The sequence below is a fragment of the Rhodamnia argentea genome, chromosome 3 (genome assembly GCF_020921035.1).
Source record: "Rhodamnia argentea isolate NSW1041297 chromosome 3, ASM2092103v1, whole genome shotgun sequence".
Classification (NCBI taxonomy): Eukaryota; Viridiplantae; Streptophyta; class Magnoliopsida; order Myrtales; family Myrtaceae; genus Rhodamnia; species Rhodamnia argentea.
In genome coordinates, this window is record NC_063152.1 from 26,630,533 (window position 1) to 26,656,853 (window position 26,321).

The 26,321-nt window shown below is 39.8% G+C and overlaps 2 protein-coding genes across 2 annotated transcripts; both read right to left on the reverse strand.

Annotated features, from left to right (window-relative positions):
• Nucleotides 1-3,819: 3,819 nt before the first annotated feature.
• LOC115726297 lies at nt 3,820-7,426 on the reverse strand. Its single transcript, XM_030656105.2, has 9 exons — nt 7,272-7,426; nt 7,048-7,128; nt 6,345-6,434; nt 6,063-6,229; nt 5,021-5,090; nt 4,765-4,844; nt 4,599-4,661; nt 4,372-4,448; nt 3,820-4,205 (listed from the first exon to the last, which is right to left on the reverse strand). The coding sequence occupies exons 1-9, from the start codon at nt 7,401-7,403 to the stop codon at nt 4,105-4,107; spliced, it is 861 nt and encodes a 286-aa protein (XP_030511965.1). The 5' UTR covers nt 7,404-7,426; the 3' UTR covers nt 3,820-4,104.
• A 2,964-nt stretch (nt 7,427-10,390) lies between these two features.
• LOC115726295 (serine/threonine-protein kinase D6PKL1) lies at nt 10,391-15,452 on the reverse strand. The gene is made up of 3 exons (XM_048275440.1): nt 15,228-15,452; nt 13,575-14,948; nt 10,391-11,504 (listed from the first exon to the last, which is right to left on the reverse strand). Exons 2-3 carry the CDS (start codon nt 14,891-14,893, stop codon nt 10,628-10,630), a joined length of 2,196 nt encoding a protein of 731 aa, XP_048131397.1. The 5' UTR covers nt 14,894-14,948; nt 15,228-15,452; the 3' UTR covers nt 10,391-10,627.
• Nucleotides 15,453-26,321: the final 10,869 nt, after the last annotated feature.

The following is a 26,321-nucleotide window of genomic DNA, read 5'->3' on the forward strand; positions in this document are numbered from 1 at the left end:
GCATACCTATAGGTGATTAGTGGGTAGCAAAAAAAAAGGATGAAAGTTGATTAGTCATAAGAAATGATACCTTATTAATCACATGCCACATATGTCTATATAAAGTATACTTCTACTATAAGTTTTCAACAAAGTCTGAAGAAAGCATGTGCTCATATAATATGTGTAGCGTGCACCGATATACTCTATTCGGTTTCCATTAATTGCTTGTTAGTACCGGAATCCAAAGATGAAATCACATAATTGTATATATTGTGTGATATGATATGACCTGACATTTTGTCTTTATTGTAAAGAACGATCTACCTAATTTATTTTAAAAAATAAGAATTCTGTATTTTAAGTTGAGTTAGTATTTAATTACCATGTGATCCTCATTGTCCATAACCAATTTTCTATAGGTATGCTCGAGATGCATTGAATCCTCTCTCTCTCTCTCTCTCTCTCTCTCTCTCTCTCTCTCTCTCTCTCTCTCTCTAAAGTAAAAGTGATGAATACTTCGGCAATCAGGTTCTCAACTTGCTACAGTAGAATGTTTTTACAATGTAAAGTTCTTAAAACTCTATTTGTCATAAATGACAAAGATATTCTATGCAGCTCCAACAACCATTAATGTAAACTTTTTAAATATAATTTGTCAGAATGTTCTGCATACGTACCTTGCATGTACTCTCTTAGTATACTCAAATACTAACTACAATCGAACAGTTGATAGTAGTCCTATGAAATATTTCACGATATCGGAATAGAAGATCCTGAATTCAAATCTTTCCAACCAATTACTTGCCTCCCTTATTAGGTGTTGCCAAGCTTAGTTTCAGGCTAAAGTCCAACCTATGTGTGAGGGGAAATATCAGGATACTTAAATAGTAAATCAAGTTTTCATTTACTTTTAGAAAAGTTGGTAACGATTCCGCAAAATCTTCCCTAATCAAAATATGAGTCACCAGGTCGAAAGGTCTCGTTCAATAAAGACAAGATGTCGCTTACTTTTTCTTGTTCCAGATAGTGGCCCTTGCTGATTTATGTTATTTTCATGAGGTACTCTTGTTGACCTCTAAGAATTTTCACGTATAAATGTTTATATTCTCGAAACCCTGGCCAATCTACGTGGAAACTCGACTTCTCACGTGCCGACAATTATCATAACTTTGATTTTTTGTTTATCAGTCTTGCAACATTTTGACCTGTTATATTTCAAATTTTTGGGGCTTGAATTCTCTGGCATGCATGCTGATGTTTTTCAACTTGAATCGGAGCACGAAGATGATGACATTGTAGATACGAATGTAGACATTTCATGCCGCAAAAGGTTAACAACGTTGTTGAATTTTGCATGGGCAGCTTTAAACTAATGATAAAGAGTGGAAATTAAATAAATTAGCATCTTTAATAATGTCAAAGATGCAGTGGAAAGAAACTCATGAACCATGTGTTAGACTTTGTGGAAGCGAGAATCTTCAACGCGGATAAAAATGGAAGTGGCAAGTCAAGAAAATAATTTTTCGTGGGTATATGATGAATTCTCGTCGTTGAGTTATTAACCCTATAATTTGAGCAATATTTCACTAGATTGAATTTTTCACATTTGAGCAATATGGTTAATTCTTGTAGCCAGTGGCTGGAGGGGGCAAACTTCACCGGAGGCCGGCGAGGTCCAAAAGAAAATTAAAAAAAAATTAAAAACTATCCACGTCGGTACCAGCTGCGCTGCGTCGGTGGTTTTCTGCCAAAATTAATCGGATAGACTGAATTAGCACAAATGTAAAAATTTTAGGATTCACAATTGACGAAGAAAAAAATATTTATGACTAAATTGACACAATTGCAATAGCTTTAGGACTTTTTTGGTAGTTTGTTCATCCATGGCCACATTGGTAATGCCCCATCACAATTTGAAGTGTCAATAATAATAATAATAATTGACGGAAGGACTCGATTACATAAATTATAATATAAAATCTGGTCAAATAAACATAAATTTGACTCATTGAACCAGTTTTTGGTCCATCTTCATGCAAATACAAATCTAACAACTCATACCCGACTCAATTTATATTTGACACAATCCATATTACTAAAATATTTCCATATTTAACTCAATCTGGGAAACCTATTTCTTATATATATATATATATATATATATATATATATATATATATATATATATATATATATAAGATACTTTATGCAACAAAAATCTAGTGGACAATTTTTACAATTTTTTTTAAAAATTTTTCTAATTTTCTTTTTATTTTATATTTTCTTTTTCTTTTTTCCCTACCAAATTCGGCAAGGATCGTTGGCTGTGAACTTACCTAGATCTAGCGAGGGCCTCGAAGCCCTCAGCCGACTTCGAAGGGAAAAAAGAAGTTAAAAGAAAGAAAGAAAAAGGAAAAAAGAAAATTGAGATTTAAAAAAAAAATCAGAAATCATATATATAAACTGTTCAAGAGGATGACATCTCATGAATGGTTAACCCAACTAATAACCTTTATAAGCTAAATTGTAATTAGGCTTTCAACTTCAATCCATTAACAACCTATTTATTAAAACTTGACTAATTCATATTTGACTCATCTCATTAAACGTGGAAAAATTTCCAAATAAAAATATAAAGTACTATCATTTTGTCAAATAAGAGCATGAAGTGAAACTTGTTTCGATTAAGGGCCTGAAATGACCATATCGGTCTCAAATAAAGGCCCGAAGTGGCCAAATTATCTCAAATAAGGACTTTTGGCCGACCTGTGAGCATGTAACTATTCCAACTGTCAAATAAGGGGTATTTTAGTCAATTAAATCCTAAGTATTTTTTTCCTTTTTTTTCTTATAATTTTATTTTCCTTTTCCTTTTCCTTTTCTTTTTGCTTTTTCCCCCTTCCCTCAACCAGCCACCGCCGGACCTCATCAAAGGTCAACGGAGGTCGTCGGCCTCAGGTGAAGGTCGCCCTCACTGGCATCTTGCGAGGGTTTCCCTCACCTAAGTGGCCGAGAGCCACCCTCACCGGTGTCGGGAGAGGGTCGACCTCGCAAGCCCGGGCAAGGGCAGCCCTTACTTGATTCCGGCGATCTTCGATGGCCATCACCGAGCCTTGTTCGCTGGCTATCATACAAGGTCCGGCGATGGTTGGCAAAGAGAAGGGGAGAAAAGAAAAGAAAAAGGAAAAACCAAAGAAAAAAAAAAAAAAATTAAATGACAAAAATGTCTTTCGGCCAATTAGGTCATGCCCTTCTTTGAGATTGATATGACCATTTCAAACCCTTATTTGAAACAAAATTCACTTCAGAACCTTATTTGAAACAAGATTCATTTTAAACACTTATTTGAGAAAAAGACGACACTTCAAGTTTTTGTTTGAAATTTTCCCTTGAATATGGATTTTCAACCTATTTTGACACCTCTAATGGAAATAGCCACACAAACTGTTAAGGTTATGTCTTGAACATCGTGCTCGAGTCAAGCCGAGTTCAAGCTTTGGCATTATACCACCTCGATGATACATTTAAAAGAGACGAGAACTGGAGACAGATAAACATTTTAAGGGCCGTAAATCATTTTTTTTAATTGTACAAGAGTGATATTTAAGATGAAAATTTTGCCTCAGTTTGCCCGACTCCAGTAGTTAAATATAACGAGGCATTCCCCAGACCCAGTAAAACCGAGAGGCCAATGACGGGAGTAAGCCTCCGCCAAAAGCAAAAGTCTTTTGCTCTTGCTATTGCAACTTTCGCAGTACTCATGCATTTCAAGCTAGAGTCCAAGAAACTGAACGCTATAAGATAGGCCGCTTACCAGACAATAAGCATGGATGGAGCTAAATCCATACGACCAATGTGGCCAAACAATAATAATTTCTAGTAGTCTATACACCCAAGTATTTGATTTTGATTTTCGTAATTCGTGGCTATCCCAACATGAATTTCAGAAGAACAATCTTGACCAATCATATTCTTTTCTTCTTCTTAGCTTTCTTTTTTTGTTTATTTGGGCCATATGACCCGTTGCAAGTTGAAGCAGCATTCCAACTGTCTGCACCACTTACTGGAGATACATCATCGATTATCAGCTAGTGAACAATACAGTAAGAAAGGTGAACTTGGTTATTTCAACTTCTTGGTGAAGTCAGGGAGCTGAAGAATCTCGATCCTGGAAATGCTAGCTGCTTCCTCCCTCTCCTTCTTTGTGTTATAACCCCAATCCCCTGCTTAAACTATTCAAGCTCAGTGTGCAGATAAATGGGCTAATAGGCTAGAGGAAGCATATGCTAACAATAATGCAGAGAGGCAAAATGAGGAATGGAGAAGAAAATATGAGCAAAGATTGAGAGGCAAAACCAAGAATGGGAACATGGGGACAGTAGATAGTACCGAGATATAGATTCCATCCATCTAGCTCGGGATCTTTAATGACATTCTTCAGGGTTGCAAGTCGATCTTCCACAAAGCTGGTAAACAAGACAAGGACCTTCTCAACAATTTTCCGCTTCTTGAAAGATGAAGGATATGAATGATCGTTTACAGGATGGCGAAGTGATTGAGATTAGCATGTAATGTATTCGCACTCTTTGTTAACCCGAAGCAGGACAAAATCTTACTGTAATTTTAACCCCTGGTGTTCTGGTCTCTTCTGAAGCAGCTTCAGCACTTCCACCTTGGGTCTGTATACAATTCACAGAGTGAAGAAAAGAGAGAAAATGGAGATCTCAAGAGTACATGCACTAATTTATTGCTTCTTTCTACACTTATCGGAGATTCACTTACCCAGTCCCCAAACCATATATTTTTCCGGGGGGTATACTTACCCCCGCAAGTTTCTGCAGCAAAGCATCTGCAAATCGACTCTGGAATGGGCATAACAGAAGCGAATTTAGTAAAGTATAAGACAGGGAAAGGGAAAACAGAATAATCAATTGGATGTCAGCAACAATAACAACTCAAAGTGCTGATTAGAAACATTTTGCACTTCAAAAATTCATAGTCCTACTAAACTAGAATAAATATGACTCTAAGAGCCAACCTGTTTCGTTGTAACAATAAAAATACTTGAGCTCGCTAATTGGAGAGCATCAGGAACTCCTGGATAAAATCTGCAGGAAGAATGATTGGTTACGAGAAAATACAATGAAATAGCATAATCAAGTGTCCAACACTGATAATGCTAAGTCAACATATCAGACGGAGCACAGAGCCAGCAGGAAGGTTAGTCCTAGACACCCGTACATTAAGATTCTAATCATTAGGCCAACATATTTCACATCTAAACTGGACAAACATGGTATTTTGTCCTTCAATTGTTCAGGAACTCAACCAATAGATAATCTAACAGATGTGTCACAAACTCAACTAAGGGGAATTCGATGCTACCAGGTTCCCAATTTAAGACAAAACTGATGGGTCCTTGAACAATTTGAGAGGATAAGCACAATGAGCATGGCCAGAAGAACTACAAAATTATTCTGATCGTGAGCACACACATCAGAACATGTGAAGTAAGATGGAACAGTGAGTCAGGAAAACAACCCACACGAAATGATGATATTGGTCTTAAATAAGCATGCTCGGTAAATGATCGATAATCTAATGTGTCACAAACTCAACTAAAAGGAATTTGATGGTACCAGAATCCCAATTTAAGACAAAACCAATGGGTCATTGTACAATTTAAGGGGAGAAGCACAATGAGTATGGCCAGAAGACTAGGAAGTTATTCTGCTGTGAGCACACACATCAGTACACGCGAAGTAAAACGAAACAGCGAGTCTGGATAACAACACACGAACTGATAATATTGGTCTTAAATGAGCACGCTTGTTGAATTATCACAATGGCCAAAAAAATTACATCAACATTAATGAAAATTCACAAAGAAGAAAGATTTTCTAATGGCTTTGTTAGGGAACTTAAGACCTGCAAACTCTCATCAACGCATTCCCTTGAGTAACTACCATCCACAGGTAGAGCTATATATCAGTCAGAAGCCTTTTTGTGCTATTAACAACTCACATAGAAAGATGAAATGGGATTCTGATTTTTTCTGTGAAAATGAAAATCTAGAGAACCTGTTTGCAGCAATCCAAGTTTCCAAGTCCTTATCCATCCATTCATCTCTGACCTTTCCGAAAAGATCTACTAGCGTTTCCCTGTTCTCACCCCACTCTTGCATAATGACAGGTTTGATCTTTGACCAGTTCTCCAGAATCCCATCTATGGTGAGTCCCTCTGCAACCTTGCACACCAAACCCCATGTCATCAGGTACACCCACTTTCATATTACATTTTAAAAGTCTTTTACCCTAAATAGAGACGTAGAATAAAGAGGAAAGATTCATCCATGTACCCACCGAGGACTTGCGAATAGAGCTCATTCTCATCTCCAACAGCAATCTCACGAGCAGGACATTCTCATATCCAGTCTCCACCACAGGCCTCACCTACAACAGACCATCACCATGAGGACACCGGTTCGACCTATTTAATTGTCATACGTCTCCAACATTTTGCAGCAATTTCCAGCTATATGCTAATGATAACCTAACTCAATCTAAGTTTGTCAAAACTCTCGCCTGATAGAATTGGGTAAGATAAGATGTCCACACACTTGACATTGCGTCACATAAAGATAATTGACAAAGAACCCACTATTTTCATACAAAGAGAGACAAGGTACTTCAAGAAAGAACAAGCATAACAGGTGCACAATATCACATTACAACAGAGAAGCCAAGCCAATCCACAACTGCCCTGCCCCAAAGTGACAAATGGCTAATCTTTTCAGGTAAAAATGAACTTCGAGCTAAGGATGAAGCAACTATTATTTGTGATCCGAGGTCCGACAATGCAGCGGCCAATTTCCATCAATATTCGTGCCAATAACTCCAATCGAACTCCCCATGACATGCGCAGTAGCATTTTGCAACTGAAGAACACAAAACCAATCCGAAATTCCATAGCTAGAGTGGAAGGAACCGATTAACCACTTTAGTTCCACCAAAGCGAGATCAAAGAGATAAGCTCGGAATCGAACTAATTGGAAAGTTGATTTACAATGTACATCTGGTCCACAATCCAGTCCTCGGTGGCGGAACCGACGCCGTCGAAGAGCCCAGGCCATCTCACCTTCGCGGCCTAAAAGGCGAAACCGGAAGCGGAGGAAAGTCAACCAGCGGCGAGAGGTCAAAAGACTCGGAAGCGGTCTCTCCGGAGAGCCGCGTCGAGTCAACCACAGGAAAGAGAGAAGTGAATTTAAGAGAGAGAGAGAGGGGGGGGACCTTGACGGCGGAGAGGGAGCTCTCACCGCAGCTGTCGCACAGAACGCCGTCGAAGTCCAAGGCGTAGAGATCCCCCATTTCCGGCGGCGAACTTTGCTCTCTTCCCGACGGGATGTCGTCTGCTTCTATCATCTCCTCGATTGCACTACCCGCCACAAGAACTTGACGAAGAGGGCATGCTCGTTTCCTAATTGGTCCACGTGTCGCGACACTTTGCAGCTTGTCCTCCCAATATTCGCCCTAGTATTTGGATTTTGGCAGGTGTACACGGTTCCAACAAAATCACTTGGCAGCCAATGGTAACCATTCTATCCTCAAATAAATTTCTCAATAGAAAAATGTATTTTAATAACCACACAAAAATTGTATTTCGAAATATAAGTTCGTTTGATTACAGTACACATTTTTACGATTGTAATAGAGGTTGGGATTGCGATCGGAAGCACAACTACCAGTTGACGACGATTCACGAATGGCGGCCGACGGAAGGCAACCAACCGACGGTGATCGGTGGACAGAGGCTAAGGATCGATAACGAGAAGAATAAAAAGTAAAAAGATTCATACTTCTCATTTATGTTTCAATCTTATTTTTAAAGTAAAAATTTATCTCGTAAATAGAAAAATGAAACTGAGTTGTGAAACAAATTTTTATTCTAGACCTACACTAAGGAATAGAAAAATCAAAAAATAAAAAAAAAATTGATATTATTATCATGGGCACCCTAAGACTCTTCGTTTCTCAAAACCTTAGTATTGTTTCTTGAACTTGCCCATGTTGAATTTTACAATCGTGTTTTCAAAATGGTAATGAGAGTCGGGTCGAGTTTGCATTGATTGAAATATTGGTTTGATGCATCAACGCCTACAAACAAGGGCATAATACCTCAAAAGACTCCTAATTTTAGCTTCAATCTCAATCCAATCCTAATTTTTTTTTTTTTTGGGTCTCATGAAAATTCCCTAGCTTTAAGTCAAGTTCCAATTCTATCGTAATTTTTTTTTGTCTCATATAGATCACCAACTTTTACTTAAATCTCAATTTGTCCCCATTCACTCTCCATCGAAAATCATCCTTAGTGATCCTATGTGATATTTTCACGTCATTACTCTAATTTTTCCACAAATTCCGGATCCAATAAGACGTCTTTTGGAGATGAGTTTCCACATCGGCCCAAACAACGTCTTCATGGATTTGAAATTTGGGTGAAAACTAGAATAATTAGAGTTGGCTTTCTTCAATTGTTCTTACTCTTACGAAAGTCTTCCTTCCATCTCGCTCGTTGAATCTTCGATTTTGCGCTCGGTCAATCTCGCGTGTGTTCAGAAGCATTCCATCTCTCACGAATGGAGAGCTTGCACTTGAATACCTAGCTCAAGACGCTTGAATAGCTCGTGCTTCGGAGTTTTTCGTCTATCGGTTGTCAACAAGAAATAGGGTTCTTGGGGACAAATTTATGACTTAAGTAAAAGTTGGTATGAGACTAAAACAATTAGGGTAAAATGGGATCAAATGGCAGAATTTGAGCCAAACCTAAAGTTCGAGATTTTCATGGGGCAAAAAAAAAAAAAGTTTTAGAGTCGAATTGGAATTAAACCTAAAGTTTGATGTGTTTTTATGGGACAAAAAAAATTAAGAAAGAATTGAAATTGGACTTAAAGCAAGGGAATTTTTTAGGGTATTAGGCCCACAAACATTGGAAAACCAGTAGGTTTAGGGCCCGCATGAAAACACTTCGGAAATTGCATTTCTCTACTAGAAGCTCATCTGGTAGAGAAATACGTTTGATAAAAACCTGATCAAAGTAGAAATCCGTTTGGTAAAAAAGTGACTTATGGTATGATTTTTCACTTTCGGTATGATTTTTCACTTCTAATAGGATTTTTGGCCAATTTTGAGAAATAAAAAATTTTAATTTCTTGGCTCCCGAATCACTTCTTGGACCACACCCGCCTCCGCCGACCACCGTTGCTCCGACCGCCGCCCACCCATCACCATCGGCCGCCGACCCCCGCCCACCCACCGCCGCCGACCACCTCCTCCGCCTACCGCAGACGTCGACCACCGTCGCCACGCACCGCAGCGCCCGGCCACGGCCCGTGCCGGCCACCCCCTCGCCGCCGCCATCGCCGACCACCGCCACCACCGCCACCGCCGCTCGACCACCCTCACCGCCACCGTCGCCGCCGACCGCCACCACCAACCATCGCCGCCACTCACGCTAGCCGTTGACCATCGCCGTCGAAGATTTTGTTAATAATGTTTCAAAAGTAGAAATTTTCAACTGTTACCAAACGAATTTTTCCGATCAGAAGTCAATGCGGAGTAGAAGTAGAAAAATCAACTTCTATTTTTAAGGAAAAGTAGAGAAACCAACTGGCGATCGGAAGTTGATTTCTCTACGAGAAGTGTTACCATGCGCGCCCTTAATATTCAGTTCTTTCAATCGATCTCTATATTGATCTCACTTTATAATTTCTCTTCTTTGGCTTCTTTTCGGTTGTAACTAAAACGACCCGGTAAATCGCCGAAAAGGATCACAACTAAGCAGTTAGGCCAACTCGAGGAACTCACCATGTCTGAAAATTTAGCCGTCTTTTCTCGCTCATTCGACAAATTTTAAGCCTCAGGCCAATTCCTCTGGTAAAGAAATGCGTCACTTCTGTCACTTCTTGAGTAGAACTGCCGAAACCTGTCTGTACATGGAAGTTTTCCTGCTCTTGTCCATGAGAGCAATCTTAGCGCTCTTTCCTGTTTGTTTGATCGGCCGTCCGTGCTCGTCTGAGCTTTTGCGACTTGATGCCTGCGACGTGGTATCACTCCCCGAGACGGTACAAAATCCAAACTGCCCCCACCAACATCGACAAGGACTCGAGGCTGCAGAGGCGCCGCGAGCAAACTGGGACTGGGGTGTCAACTTATTAACACGAATCGACGTGATTCATCGCATATGATGAGTACAGGTATCGATCATGCGCAAACGACGTGAAATCAATCACTATTTAAGGACAGTTAGGTAAAGCACTTGGGACTACGCTAATGGATCCGTCCTTCCGTGGACGGTTTGGTTCCAACATCAAGCAACAACTTTGGCAGAGCATCACAACGCGGATCGGACGTTCATTGAAAAATTTCAATTAATAATCTCGGCATTAGTAAAGATCAATGAGTTTCCTACTTAAATAGCTAAATCTCAGTATAGATTGTCGAGTTTCGGGTCAAGATCACAGAAGTTTTGTGGAAATTTTTCCCATTTGGAAGTGCAGTAACAGGGAGAGACAGAGCAGAGAAGCTCCAGCGGGATTATCAGAAATGCTAGAACAAACACAGCACAGAAACTCCACCAGTCCAAAACACTAGAAGAACTCGAAGTCCAGATATTTACCGCCAGACTTCACGTCTGTCCCCGGCCCAGCCATCCTTTTGCTAGCACTGCCAACACCAACCGGGTCGACTACCCCGTGCATCCCTGGCAGCTCGAATTCCACTGGCCTCGGCACCTCCGGAGGCGTGCTGCACCGGATCAGGGCCCAATTCACGCCCTCGAAGAATGGGTGCTGCTTGATCTCGGTTGCACCCCTCTTCACCCCGAGCCTGTTCTGTGGCTCTTTTACCAACAAACCACGTATCAAGTCCCGGCTGGCATAACTTGTGGCTGGTGATTCCGGGAACTTGAGTTGCTGCCCAACCACGTTGAATAACGTGGCACGGTTCCCAGAGCCTTTAAATGGGGTTTTACCATAAAGCAATTCATGCAAGAAAATGCCAAAAGTCCACCAATCAACCGCACTCCCATGCCCTTCTCCTTTGATAATTTCGGGGGCAAGGTACTCATGGGTCCCGACGAAGGACATTGACCGAGCTGAAGTGGGCTCAGCTACAAGCTCTGGAAGGGTGCTAGAGGGGAATCCTGGTTCTGCACGGGGTTTCTGAGACTTTTTCTTATTCTTCTGGGGGAAAATTCGGGGAATGAAGCAAGCGGGCTGGATGCACACAGAGGAAGGCTCAATACAGGCAGGCTGGACACAAAAAGCGCCAGCCCTTCTTGGGTCAGAGTCATATGAGGTTCTTATGAGGGTTGGTGATACAGCACACCTTAATGAAAGATCGAAGTCTGAGAGCATGATGTGGCCATCATCACGAACCAGAACATTTTCAGGTTTCAAGTCCCTGTACACAACTCCAAGCATATGCAGATACTCAAGAGCTAGCAAGACCTCTGCAGCATAAAACCTGCAAATATAAGACACGGTAATGATTATTTAACTTCATGACATGTTCAACAAAGTTCAGGAAATGCTTAAAGAAACCAGACCACAAGACAATTGAACATCCTTGCTGAGCCTAGAAAATTAGTCCTCCAAATCATGCCTAGAATGCCTATAGATGTATTTACAAATAATTAAATTTATCCAGGTCCTAACAAAACCGTATTCACACTACAAGATTAAACAGGAAAGGTTGCAAGACTTATAAACGCAGCCATTAATTAAAGCAGTTTAAAGAAATTTGAAGCTTTCACAGAACACGAGACTATAGCCTTCATTAGGGATGTAAAATAGTCAACTCTTGAGAATAAAGTCCAGTCATGTAATGATATTCAAGAGATCATACTGAAGGAAATGTGCTACTTCTCACTGCTGCTTTGAGCGATGAGAGAAAAATTTTGTAAAGGATTCTCCATTTCTCAGCAATTTATAGTTCATTCCAATGAACTAGAAAATCCCATGACAATTACTAAATCCAAGAAAAACTGGCGGACATCTGAATAAAATTGCAAGGAGGAAATTGTTTCAGATTATAATCCAATTTTCTCCAGCACGTCTTTCTGTATGTCCTTCAAGAGGTCAGGCACCTCGTCTTATTTAAGTATGGGAACAAAAAGGAGGGGTCTCACAAGAATGAACTCAACGTATGAGCAACTTTAGGTCACTTATTCCCCTACCCTAAAAAAATGGGATAACAACAATTCTCACTTTCAAGAGGATAAGCTAAGCAAAATGGATTTCCTTTGCTAAACTGCTGGAGGTAATTCATTATCAGAAATAACATATTGAAAGATCTAAATAAGGCATATTTGCCCATCTGAATTATTTGCGGTGTCCCGGCCAAAATAAATTATTACGGACGAAGTCATCACGCTATCATCTCTTTCTCATGCTTAGCTGCACCACCTTTTTTTGCATGCTTAACATTCTATGAACACAAGTGACTTAAGCAATTCACTTTCAGTCAAAAGCAAACATAAATGGTACTGAACAAAAAGCACTAGGAAGGAAAAGTGCCTCATTAAAAGAGTTCCATGGACTTCGCATTGGAAAATTGTTTCTGGTCACAAGCCCTAGTATATTATTTTGAAGCAAGCACTTGAAGATAAATGCGGCCAATGAAATTTATACTAACACGGTAAATATAAGATCATAATTGTCCCTGATAGAATACTCTACATTTCTTCCTTTTCATCTCTGCCAAATGTTATTTACTGATGCTAATGGTTTAGCTAGAGGATATGTTCTGCAAATCAAAAGATGAACTTGTTAAAATGCTGATGAGATTACACATGAAGAACAGCACCAAGATAGAGCAAAGCCAGCAACTGATGCAAGTTTCACACAGTTAAAGAAAGGAGCAATTCATTAATTTTGCCAAGCAACACTAGTAAGCAAAATTAACTCCCCACTATGCAGTAGGTAAATATGATTAAGCATGTTTACTTCGTGGATTTCTGTATGTCATGCTTGCTTACAGTCCAAAAAGGTTTTGAGCAAGGATTATGTTCAATAGTTTCAGAAGATAAGCTGCATGCACACATTTGGTGAAGGGCAGATAGAGGATAATCTAGAAGCACTCCTAAAATACCGTATCTACTTTCTCCCATATGGCAGAACTCAAGAATCCATTCTCAGATGGAAAAGAAAGATCTCTGACAGAATCTCAGGTCCCATATCTCAATTCATATCAAAGCAAGTAATATGTTCTGTTGGGAAAAAGAAAGAACGCATTTTTTTAGCAAGTGAGATTACCACAGTCAAACCATGCACAAGATCGTGCAATGAACCATAAAGGTGTTGCTCAATTGACCCTAGATGAAGTGGCAGTTTGTTCTAAATGGAATCGAGCAAACTCTTTTACATGCAAAAGACATATTTTGATACACTCCTGCCATATGCATACTTATATTCTCTCACTGAATAAAGGATCCGCAGGGAATGGGCCAGAAAAATTTTAAACCATGTGTACTTGTCTTAAAGTGAAGGAAGGAAACACCATAAACAGCTGATGAGGTGTAGATATCCATCTTACCGAGCAGCATACTCAGAAAAATGCTTCCCAGGCTGTCGTTGCCTTAGAGTATGCAGATCCCCTCCAGGACAAAACTCCATGACCAAACATGAAAATCTGTCTGTCTCGAAATGCGTATACAAAGTTGGCAAAAATGGATGGTCTAGCAGCTGCAGAATCTCTCTTTCCGTTTGAGCCCTGTTGAGCTTCTTTCTGCTAGCAAGCGATGCCTTGTCCATAACTTTCATGGCAAAATAGCAATGAGTACCACTTAACTCAGAAAGATAGACACTGCCAATATCACCACATCCTAGCCTTTTGAGCAACCTAAAGTGACTCATCCCAAGAATTCCATCTCGCACTCGAATGGCGAGGATAGCCTTCCACCTAGGATCATTCCCTTTATGAGGCTTATTGGCACTTCCTGTGGTGTTGCTCCAATTACTGTCGTCACTAAGGCCACTGCTATCGCTAGCTCGACTAATGCTTGTTTTCGCACTCTCAAGTGAATCACCCCGTACACTCCCTTTTGTACTCTCAAAGTTCCTGTCGACGCTAAGCATGCCGTCACTTGTGAACATATCACTGCGGTATGTGCTGGCACGACTGTTGACAATGCTCATGGCTGTAACAACTCCCGTACTATCAATGCTACTGTGAGGACTTACATTGCCACTTGGAGGCAAAGAAGCATCCCAAACACATTCCTTCTCCTCTGTGTCATTTGGAAGGAGAGAACTATCTGTATTTTGCGATGAGCGAGGAACTGAAAATGGGCAAACATCATTAGGCTCTTCAACCAAACTCTCTGCTGGTGAAAGAACAACTGGGCTAGGTTTCTTAGCTGGAGGCTTGATCGAAAGATCTTCCAGAAAGGGCCCTTTTGCAGACAAAGTTTTAACCAAGCATGCGCTCTCGGGTTTATCTTGACCAAGCGGTACATAAACCGCTTTCATTAAATCTGTGTCAATCGGCTCAGGAGGATGACTAGCTCCTGAAAAATAACTTGGGCCACTTTCCTCAAATGCATCATTACCGCCCTTAAATGAGGCAGCATCGGGCACTGATTGTTCTTGTCCAGGAATAGATTCTTTGCCTTTCCATCTTCTTACAGATGCGTATGAGCGCGACTCTTGTGAGTCCCGTAAAACAGATCGGCCAATTTCTCCTCTTACCGACATCGGATGCCCACTAGACACTTGATGTGCTTCTCTCAACAAATGCATGTGTGAATCTATTTCTTCTGCGACCTCTCTCACCGTGGGCATACGAATACTGGATACCTGGTCCTTACTGGGCAATTTTGCAGGAAGTACCTTGAATTCTGCAAACCTTTCCATTTCCAGTGGTAGGAAAAAATCACATAAATGCTCTCGACAAAGCAACCAAGCAACTCTGCAATGGACCAATCAACTGCGTTATCATTGAATGCAGTAATTTCAAAAGCTTTCGATTGCATAGTTCCTACTAAAGGCCTCACAATGTACACACACAGGTTTCAATAGAGGTAATAAGCTTAAAGATCGGTCAGCGCAGTCTTAGCCCACTTGAATTTTATTCTAGCCCAGAGTAGATTTATAAACTCTTACTTATTTTGCACGCATGATTTCTAGAAAACAAAAGCAGTACAAATCAAGAAGATGGAAAGGTTAAAACAACTTAAAAGGACAATACCAAGAGCAGCAAAACGCGGCGTCACATTGCTTCCATATAGATGACAAACTACCACTCAAGAAATACAGAGCATGATGACCCAAAACCAAAATGCTATTGAAACAGCAGCCCCGACCACGCATCATAAGAGCTTTCGAGCAGCGAGTCCAGTTCGAGGAGCCAAATCAGCAAACTCAGCTCATCCTCACAGGATCAAGCAATGAATCAAAGGACAGAAACAAATTCCTATGACGCCGAACGTAAGCGCTCAACTTCGCTCAGGAGCCAGGAACAAAAGTGCGGAACTCTCTAGAAGCACCCACAATTCAAAATCCGAAAAACCGCAAAGAAAGGCATTAACTTTGCGGAACTCGGTGGCATTGCCCTCTACCCCACAACCAAATCACGTCACGAACCCTTGCTGTCCAAAGCGATAACGGAGCAGAAAACGCAGAACCCAGAAGCAGAGAGAGAGAGAGAGAGAGGAGAAGAGAAACGACGCACCAGTCAAAACGAAGAATGTGTGTACTCGTCCGACGCGACGCGATGCGGTAATAATCCGAATTAGGCCTCGCCAGAGAGCTCGAACAACGGCTACGACAAGGTTCCCTCAAGACCAGTACGCGACCGGTCGTCGACCTCGTCTCTCTCTCTCTCTGTCCAGAAGCAGCGAAAGCGAACGCTCGCCTGCAAAATCGTGCTGGTTTTCACTTGGGGTTAATTCATCTTTTTCCCCGAGCAAAAATGCGAGCGAGCTCGAGCTCGAGCTCTGCTTTTTCTCTCTCTAGACGACTCTCTCCCTCTCCTCCCCCTCTGCGACTGAAAGCTCTTTGAAACAGATGGCTCATCGTGTTTAGCTTTTTCGCTTTAATTCTTTGCTTTTACAGTGGTGTCTTGCGTCCAGTCTAGTCTGTTACCTTTTACACAAAAAAATAAAAATAAAAAACATTAATAACGAGTGCCCGACCAAAATCCTCGGAAAAAAAAAAAAAACATTGCAATCATAGTAACGACTAACGAGTGACTTGAGCACTTATTCAATATACTTAATTATGATAACTTTTGAATTTTAACGATAAAAGGATTATGTTTAAAATTGTAAAATTCTTTTTATTAGATTGTTTACCAAGTTCTCCGGCGATTTCCTTTAATGAGATAACATAAATATTAAGACAAGATCCTTTTGAGATTGTATCGGTACGCAATGATAAGACAAGGTCAATTTACCGATTCCGACGCTTCTCGTTGCTCTCTGTCTAGCTTGCAATGACCAAATATTCATTTTTATGACAAACTGTCTAATGTCCATACACACGCATCAAGTGATAAGCCGAGACCGAGCATGACCTCTGGCACGACTGGAGAAGATGCACGGACGCGAAGATCCGAATCGACCCTCCGCATGAGAAACGTAAGAGAGTTATCGTCAGCTTTTAACTTGTGTCTGCGTGGAACCACGCATTTCACCGCGCCGGCAAAAGCTGGGAAAAAAAAAGAACATAACGAGTTATTTTTCGACACGCGAATTAGCGCATAATTTTTTTCTCAGCGGCTCTCGAAATGCGAATACATTTTTCTAAGAATTTTTTTTTTACGTAAATTAAATTCGATTATACTAATTGATTTTTGCGGGATAATCCCCTTCGTATCGTGCACCCGAGTCCCCCCCCTACCAATTTCTCGTCCGGGTGTGAATCAATGAAGGGCGGAAAAGTTAAAATTTGAGAGAGCGAGCGGTGGGGCCCGGAGTGGGCCACGATCTGTTCCTTCTTTAAACGACATGGCTTTTCAATGGCCGGGGCGGAGGGAGGGGAGTGTGGGGCCCGGCGATGGTGTGCGCCTTTGCGTTTTTGTGGGGGCGACTTTGGGTCATCATCGCTTGACCCGGGTTACAGTCTCGGGTTCCCCGTTTTCTCAGCGGCGGCGCGTGTTCCTCACGGCTCCGATGCGAGATTTCTAACGTTCCAAAAAAATACTCGTATGCATCAAAGACCCCAAGTTCCGGAGGGGTCGGACCTCCGGTGTGAGTTCGAATGGGACTCCTCATCGACTTCTCCTTCCTCTAAAAAAAAAAAGAGTTTGAAGAAGGAGCGATTAGAATAGCCATCTCTTTGAAGAAATTGTGGTGCAGATATTCCAGACACTTGCCATAGGATGTCCGGCTCATGAATATATAAGATGAGGACAATTTACTGAGTCGGCGTTATTGTCTTCTGTATTGGACCGCTCGCAAATCAGCCTCTAAAGAGGTCTCTGTGTAATGAGCGAGCGTGCCAATAAGACTATTTATTTTTCACCCAAATTGTAAATAAAAGAAGCGAACAAAAATTAACTTGTGATACGTAGCATCGTTCGAAGGATAAAGTTTTTTTTGTAACTCGGACGTTTAATATAAGGACCGTAGGTTTTTTAGGTTGATTTTTATATTCGATTTTAGCCCTTTTTACATATGAAAATTAAGTAAAAATCCTCACATTGATATGACTGTTTCTTTTGGCTAATAATCCTCATGGGATTCTATCTTTTTGCTGCTTTGGTTAAGATTCAGTATCGCAAAATAAAATGAATATGCTCCCATCAATTTTCCCATTAACCATTTAAAAAGTATTTTCTTACCCCCCACCAAAAAAAAAAAAAATGGGTCCCATCAAATAATTGCAAATCAGCACATTCCATATAATAATGCACATTCCAAAGAGGCCTGAAGACATCCCTTGGACGCAAGAAGAAAATTTGTCTAAAATCTAATATTGTGATCATATCTCGAAAAATGTTACTAAATTATTTGAAACATATAAAAAAGAAAAAAAAAACCATTCTTTCATAGTCGAGGTATTATATAGTATTATGATTAGGGGTGAGTACCGGCTCCAGCCGAACTCCACGACCGCATTGAGTATATAGCATGGACTGGCGGGTTCGAGACCGGCTCTAGAGAGAACTACACTTAGCGTACAATCAATTAAGTTCCCCGTTCCAAAGCCGAAACTGCTGGTTTTACTCGAAAACCCTTCGCCGGGCTGAACGGGTTCCAAACCAGTTTTGAATCCTCTTTTTTGGATAGAAAGTACCGTCAAAGGCCGAATAATGATTTTCAATATGAACAAACAAAAACACAATACGAAACCAACGTATGTCTTGCGACGTAATAGTGCAACTTCTATATTTTATCATAAGATTTCAATCTCTTGAAACCGTTGGGAACCGATCATTTTTAATTGTTACTCCGAAAGCATTTCCAACAAGCAATTTGGCTAGGGTAGGGACTTCTTCATTCACGCGCTTCGTGGGAGCGCGTGAGTTAAGTTCTTTTTTAAGTAATTTTCTGTTTTCCTTTGGTTATTAGTGTTAGTGGACTCAGTGTGAATATGGAAAAACGTGATCGTTAGGGGGATTTTTTCTTTTTTGGCACAATTCGGTTGGGCCGACATGGGCCCCACGTTTGTTGATCTTTTTTTTTTTTAATAATACGATCTCGTTTGTTTGTTTTTTTTTTTTTTGTGGCGCGCGCTCCTCGTTTGACCACCGTAGGTCTTATGTAGCATTGGGGAAAGCAAAGCAGGCGAGGCATAGGAATCGACGACCCCCTCCTTTGGAAAAGGCTATACGTACAAAAGTGAAGAATTTGGCCTATGTACATCATATAAGGGGAGAAATAAATTGCTTTTAACCTCAAAATAGGAAAAAAAATGTTTATTATAATTATAAGAAATAGAATCGTTCGTGTCGATGAGAATTGGACCCTCGGGAGAGTTTTTCGGATGCTCTCGTGCCATCAAATGAATACAATTACAATGTTAAGAGTGGACGCACCGGACGGATGCCCTCTACAAAACGTGAATACCCGTTTAGCTCGATGATATTGAATTTTTTTTTTCTTTTGTATAGTTCCATGATGTCGCGGTATTGCATTTATAATACATGGATCTATTGTACAAGGCCCACCATTTTTTCGATGCTTAATAGGAAAAGCTTACTATGTTTTGCATTTAAGAAATAAGATTAATACCACAAAATATCTCGTGCCGGTCTACTTGTGTCACATTTACCATAAGCTAACTTTTATGCCTCAAAAACTTCTGAACATGTACGCTCGCACCACATTTACATCAAATTGGTGCACTCATGGCACATTTACTTCGTTAATTTTTATGCCGTAAAAAATTTTCAAGCCAGTGCATCATGCCACATCTACCCCCACACTACCCCCCAAGAAAATCTCATATTTACTACCATTTAGGGTAAACGTAAAATAAACATATCAGTTTGGGATAAATATGATACGTATGTACTAATTTGGAACTTTTTCGTGATATAAATATGACACGGGGCGTACTAATTTCAAATTTTTCGTGATATGAAAATTAATTTGGAGTAAGTGTGGCGCTTATGAACCAATTTATGAGTTTTTATTACACAAAATCTAGTTTAGGACCAATTATGGTTTTTGACAGTATTAGATCTAAAAAAGTTAAATGCTTGGTTTCGTATTTGACCGAGGACTACACCGTTTCATGTGTAAATAACCATTTTTGGAATTTTTGCAAGACGCCAAGTTATCATCGTTTTTTTTTTTTTTTTTTTGTGGCGGATGAATATTGAAGTTTTTTCAAGTAGACACGAATGCCCAATTCCCAGCCGACAAAATTCACGTTTCATTTTAGACCGTTCACGTTCGTCCACGCAGACGGAACATCTCCTCTCTGACCGACGGGCGAAAAGTCCAAAGTGCCCTTGCAGCAGAGGGGAGCTTTGACGGAGAAGGCCCGTAAAGTGGAGGGGCAGTAAAGACTTTTCGAAATCGCAGGTCGACACGCGTGCCTCGTAAAAAGTAACGAGGCCTGGGCACTGGGCAGCTCTGCAAGAATAATGACTGACAAAAGGCCAATTGCTCGGCAGAAACACGAGAATAGAAAAAGAGAAATATAATAAATTTATAAAATGCATACCTATTATAGTTAGTTTTTCTTTTTGTCAAAACTATTATAACTAAGTTAATATCACGAAAAATCTCAGATTTATACACTTATAATATTTTTTTTTAAATTATTTTTTGACCCAAAAAAAATCACAATCTAGTAAACATGTGACAAATTTACCTTTTTTTAGTTTTCATCAAATTGGATTAATAACACAAAAAAATCGAAATCGATACAAATGTGACGAACAAAGAGTAAAATCCTAAATTAGTACACCCATTAACTGTCACGTGTCACCAACTCAATATTTTGAAGGTAAAATTTAACGAAAACTAGTTAATATTAAATTTGTCACAGGTGTAACGGTTTGTGATTTTTTATGGTAAAAAAATAGTTTTGGATATATTTATCACAAAAATGTACTAGTTTAAGGTTTTGGTGATTTCGACAAAAAAAAAGGTTTTTGGTGATAAAAAAACAGCTTCAGTAAAGTTATCACAAAGTACATTAGTTTGGGATTTTGTGTAGTATTGACCCTTATAACCAGTCACTCTTTCAATTTAACATTAGCGAGATCGGTCGCGTACAATTTATTTTAGGCCTTAAACAAACGGCGACAAAAGCTTGTTTAGGGTCGGTCGCTCTAAGAACATTACTTGAAAAATAACTAGTCACTCTTTCAATTTAACATTGACAAGATCGGTCGCATACAATTTATTTTGCGCCGTAACAAACGGCGATAGAAGTGTGTTTAGGGTCTGTCGCTCTAAGATCGTTACAAGAAAAACAATGTTTTTTTTTTTGGGTTAGTAAATGGTTTTACAATTATAAAAAATATATATATAATCAATACAATGAAAAATCTCAAACCGGTACACATGTGAAAAATTTACTCTAAATTATTTTTTTTACCAGGAAAAATCACAAACTAGTATACACATGATAAATTTATCTAAAACTATTTTTTATCACCAAAAACCCCGAATTGATACATCTGTGACAAATTTACCTTAAAATAATTTATTTGACCATAAAAAATCATAAACTGGTATACATGCGACAAATTTACCCTTCATAAAATTGGGTTAATACCACAAAAAAATTCAAAATTATACACTCATGACAAACATGGGTTGAAAATCCCAAACGGGTACACCCGTTGTCACGCATCGTCCAACTCAGCAATTTGACGATTAGATTTAACAAAAACTAACATAATGTAAATTTGTCATAAGTGTATCTGTTTGGGATAAATTTGTCATAATATACTAATTTGAGATTTTTATGATCGAAAAAATAATTTTGAAGTAAATTTATCACATACGTATCAGTTTCGAATTTTTCGTAATATTAACCCTAAAATATAATCCCTTCTAATAAGATTTTGAATGTTCATAATATTGGGAGGGGGACAAAATCAGGGACCGACAGAAATCACAGAAAATGGTGAAGAAAAGTCAGTGAATGGCCGTCTTTCGAAGGTCCCGCGCCGGCCCGGAGTGTAGCCGCTCGACGACATGGCGTTTCAGCTTTTAGGATCGGAAGCGTGCAGCGTCCGTGGAGTTTTGGGAGAGAGCGCATGATTATCTTTCGTTATTTTGATTGCAAATCACAGACGTTAACGGAGTTGAGAATAATACGAAAAACTTGAATCGAAGAATTCTATGAATATTTCGATATACCATAATGAATATTATTACATCAATCTATTTACAGGTTTTACGAGATAGACAATATATATATCAATCAAGATATACGCGCAATCTTGATAGATATATAAAAATCAACAGAATTATCTAATATCCCTAACTTATGAAATTATCCTAGAATTATCTCTAATGACCGGCATGCAATCTTTCGCTAAAAGTGGATATATGCGTTTGCGATCCACCAAGCAAAGACGCAGCCAAAGGAAAAAAAAAAAAAGTGGCCGTCGGGATCGGTTTATTTGAGTCGAATTCCGGCGACAATTCTTGCGCTCCGGCTAGATTAATTTTAAAGAGTCTGTGTTAACAGAGAGATAAATTGGAAATTTAGCGTCCAAAAGCACTTGTTAGCTTCGCGCACTTCAGCCCCGGAACTCTCGTTTCGGGCATTTTCAATCCTAAAAACCCGTAACTCTTGTCCACGACAAGGCTTGGATTTCCTTATCATCGGGTTTCATGCGTTCTCACGTTCGATCCGTCTATCGAAATTTTCAGGTCGAGTCTTTGCCTGATCTACGCTTGGAGGGCATTTCACCGCACGAGCTATGCGATCACATATGCTCTTAGGCCCTCTAACTGGCTCTGATATCAACAATTCCGAAAAAAAAAAAAAAAGCCACGATTTTGCCACGCGGGAGCCATATTTTTTACTACGTCGAAAGTTTGTGTTTTTTTATAGATAAAACAAAAAATTCGGAATTGAATTAAGATTGAACCTAACATAAATAAATTTTTTGGGGGAATTAACCTTAAGATGGACAATATAGCAATTAGCAATTACAGGGTACCGTAACCGTCATGTTAACCGCGGTGTCAGCTATTTATTTAATCATCCCCGGAGAGTTCAAGGTCATTTCCCATTTCTAGATGTTAATCCAAAGTCATTCTTTAAGTCTCGATTCCAATAACTTGGATTCACTTTTTCTGGACATACATGGTACGACAGGTGACGTAGACTGGGGAGGAAAACCTTTATTTTAAGCTGGCCGTGTCGGTCAAATGCGATTCGAAGCGATTTACGCGAACGGCTATCTTTAACGGAATATATGTCGGTTCTCGTCACGGAGGCCCCCGCTAAAGGAGTCGTGGAAGATACTGCCCCTGGGGAAAATTGACGACAATCTTTGGTCTTTGTCTACGTCTTAAAACTATGTTCGAATCGAAGTTTGATGTTCGATTTATTTATGTTTGGTGGAGAGACCACTTAAGAGTCGCGATTTGACTTTATAAAGAGCATTCCGAAGCGGAAAATAGTCCCCTTGAGCCTGTGTTCGTCTTCTTCTTTCCCAACAAGAAACGGCCAATTTCCTAACGGGGACAAAAATGCTCTGCTTTGCTTGAAGTCAAAGAAGAAATCATTCGGTTTCGTCTCTTTACGACGTCGTGGCGCGAAGGGTCCAACGATAACGAAATCATGTTCTAGCAAATTGGCAAAAAAAAAAATAATTCTAAATTTATTGCATTTTGGCCAATTCAAGTCCTAAATCTTAAAAAAAAAAAATCCTAAATCTTATAATTTTACCAATTTAATCTAATATCTTTTGACATTTTGTTAATTGAGTACATCCGGTCATTTTTAGTTAGAAATTGCCTACGTGGACGTCGGACGTCTTATATGCATGTTCATATTATAATTTTATTTTTTAAAAAACATTTGATTTTTTTTTTTATTTTTTTATTTTTTTTTCTTTCTTTTTCTTTTTCTCTAGCAAGCTCGGTGAGAGTTGCAACCTTTGCCGGACTTGATAGGAAAAAAAAAAGGAAAAGAAAGAAAGAAATAAAAGAAATTCAATTTTGTTAAAAAAAAAATTATGAAAAAGTTATCCATGTCAACGCGGGCTCGTCTTACGTAGGACCATCAACGTCCAAGTCAGCGATTTCCCGTTAAAATTGACCGGATGGACCCAATTATCAAATGTCAAAAGATTTATGACTCATTTAGGAAAATTGAAAAGTTTAGGACTTGATTGACCAAAGTACAATAGGTTTATAATTTTTTGGATAATTTTCCCTAATATCTTTGGCGAGGTCATGAGTTTGAGTGCCCTAGAGCATTTCTTACCTCACAAGTCATATAGAGAGACTCTTCGTGCTCGATAATAGGATCATACACCGACATATCGGAATGAGTAATTTTGACTCAAATTGAATATCTCATGACGGTATCGAAAGAGCTTTGTGATAATGTCACGAGGAAGTAACAATACGATCTGTCCTCCTCCCTCTTTTCACTTATCGATTTTGCTTTTTCTATCCCGCTCGTGGTGGATCATGCTAACAAGGGCCAGACGTGAAACCCAAGCTATGTCTGATCATCTGCTCCACCAGAGCAGAAGAGTTAAACTCAAAAGTTCATTTGCATGAAGATACATAGTAACGAGGAAAGAACAGTACATGAATATGTTAAGTCGGAGTACTGAAGTTGTAACAAGATTAGTACAAAGCAAAAAGGGAATAACGTGAGGAATCCAAAGTGTCTACAAGATCTCGTATGCACATTACCGCATTATCGATCTAGCACATAGCATTTTATGTATCGGCCCTTATAAGTACTTTGCACCGCACAATATCAATCGGAAAGAGGAACCTCCGGGAGTTCTATACTTGTTTCGTGTCGGCAGAAGAGAAAATGGGAGAACAAGATGGAATCTCCCGGTGGAAAAACACCTGCCCTAGCGAGATCCCTACGAGGAACTTACCGAAGACAAACGGTAAAAATGAGGTTGCACATCGAAACCCTAAACCCTAACCATACCTACAAGAGCGACGAGAACCTAAGGGCAAAATCCAACTATAAAGTTTCAAATTTGGAATTCTCACAAGTTGGTTACTGTGATATCAAGCCAGAGGCAAAACGTGCTCGCTTGCAATCCGGCTCAGCCAAAACTTTGGCACACTCCCAACATGAAAAGTGCACTCAAATCACATTCCAAAAAGCAACAGACAAGAAGTGAGTGGGGGTTAATGCCACTCCCTCAGTTTTGTTTTCAGCTGAGATCCCAAAAATGACAAATTCATTATCATTCTGAAGAGAGAAAGAGGGAGAGAGAGAGAATCCACTGTTCATTGTTCATTATTATTTTGATGATTGGGGGTGACTTTTCCCACTATTGATTGGTGATGAAGGTCCCATTGGCCAACTTGTCAAATGTGAGGGGACTCCAATCCCATGATGGAATCAAAATAGAAACAAAGGAAAGAGAAGGGAAAAAGAAAAAGAAAAAGAAAAGAAAAGGCAGCAGAGTTAGTGATGAACATGATTAGCTCCATATTATTTTGCTGCTCATTCTAAGTTCATTTTGCCCCACATTTCCAGAAAATATATTGAAAAAGATCATAAAGTGCTGTGGCAATCACAGGTGGGCCTTGGTTTCCTTCCCATCTTTTTGAAAAGTTGGAGCAAATTGGAGGGTTTTTTTCTTTTTTTCTTTCCAAAGTGAGAGTGTTTAGAGATAGAGAGAGAGAGAGAGGGGGTGTGTGTTGGAATTGGCAAAAGGGTGGGCAGTCAAAGATGGGGCTCTCCCTTTCACCAATTCAATGATTCCTTCCTCACTCTCTGAATTTCTTGGTCCCCTTAAGGACCTTTTTGAAGTGGCATTACCTGTGAATCCTGCACTAAATGAGGAGCATGAGTTCACTTTTCTGACTCAGAGAGAGAGAGAGAGATCAACAGTGGTCTGAACATTGATTATGTAAGATTCTGGGACAGGAAGTCATGGATCCACCTAAAAAAATTCAAAAGTAGGGTTAGTTCCATCCTCAAGCAAATGCAATGTAAATTGTTGACTGTGAAATGCATGGATCTGTCCATGCCACATTCTCGTTCGGATACATTTTGTATATCTGAAGTTACACCCTAATGAGGTATTCTGCTAGAGATTTTGCTTTGTACATGCCACTGTATAGTTCAATAGAGAATACGCGCACAATATGGATCAAGAGCCTATCACTTGCCGCCAACGGTGGCGGCCAAATGGTTTAGCTGTACGTGCTAGTACTTCGAAATATGATGTCGGGAGATTGAATTTGCTTCACGGTGATGATTCTCGTGGCAATTTTTGTACCTCTATAAACTTGGTGAGATTTCGACCAAAAAAAAAAAAAGAAAAACTTGGTGAGATAGTGAGATGGCTTGTTTGTCTCGGAACAATGACTTGCGATTGGTATTGAGCGACAATCTTTCATAGTCTTAAATGAGAAGTTTAAGCTATTGAAAAATGCGTTGACAACATTTGTAAAGCGCCTTCTTACTTACATATCCAAGGTGCGGTTTTATTTTAGAGTATCATTTCCTACCCCACCATAACCTTCCAAAACCAAACCCAAAATGTGACTCACCAAACCCTAAGCTCAATTGCCGGCACCGGCCGCCATCGAGGCCTTCCACCCTCGTGCCCACCGTCATGATGGCGGCGGTAGACAGCAAAGATCTGAATCATTTCTTAGTTCTCCCTATTCATAACTTTGTCAAGGCAATTCAAACGCCATGA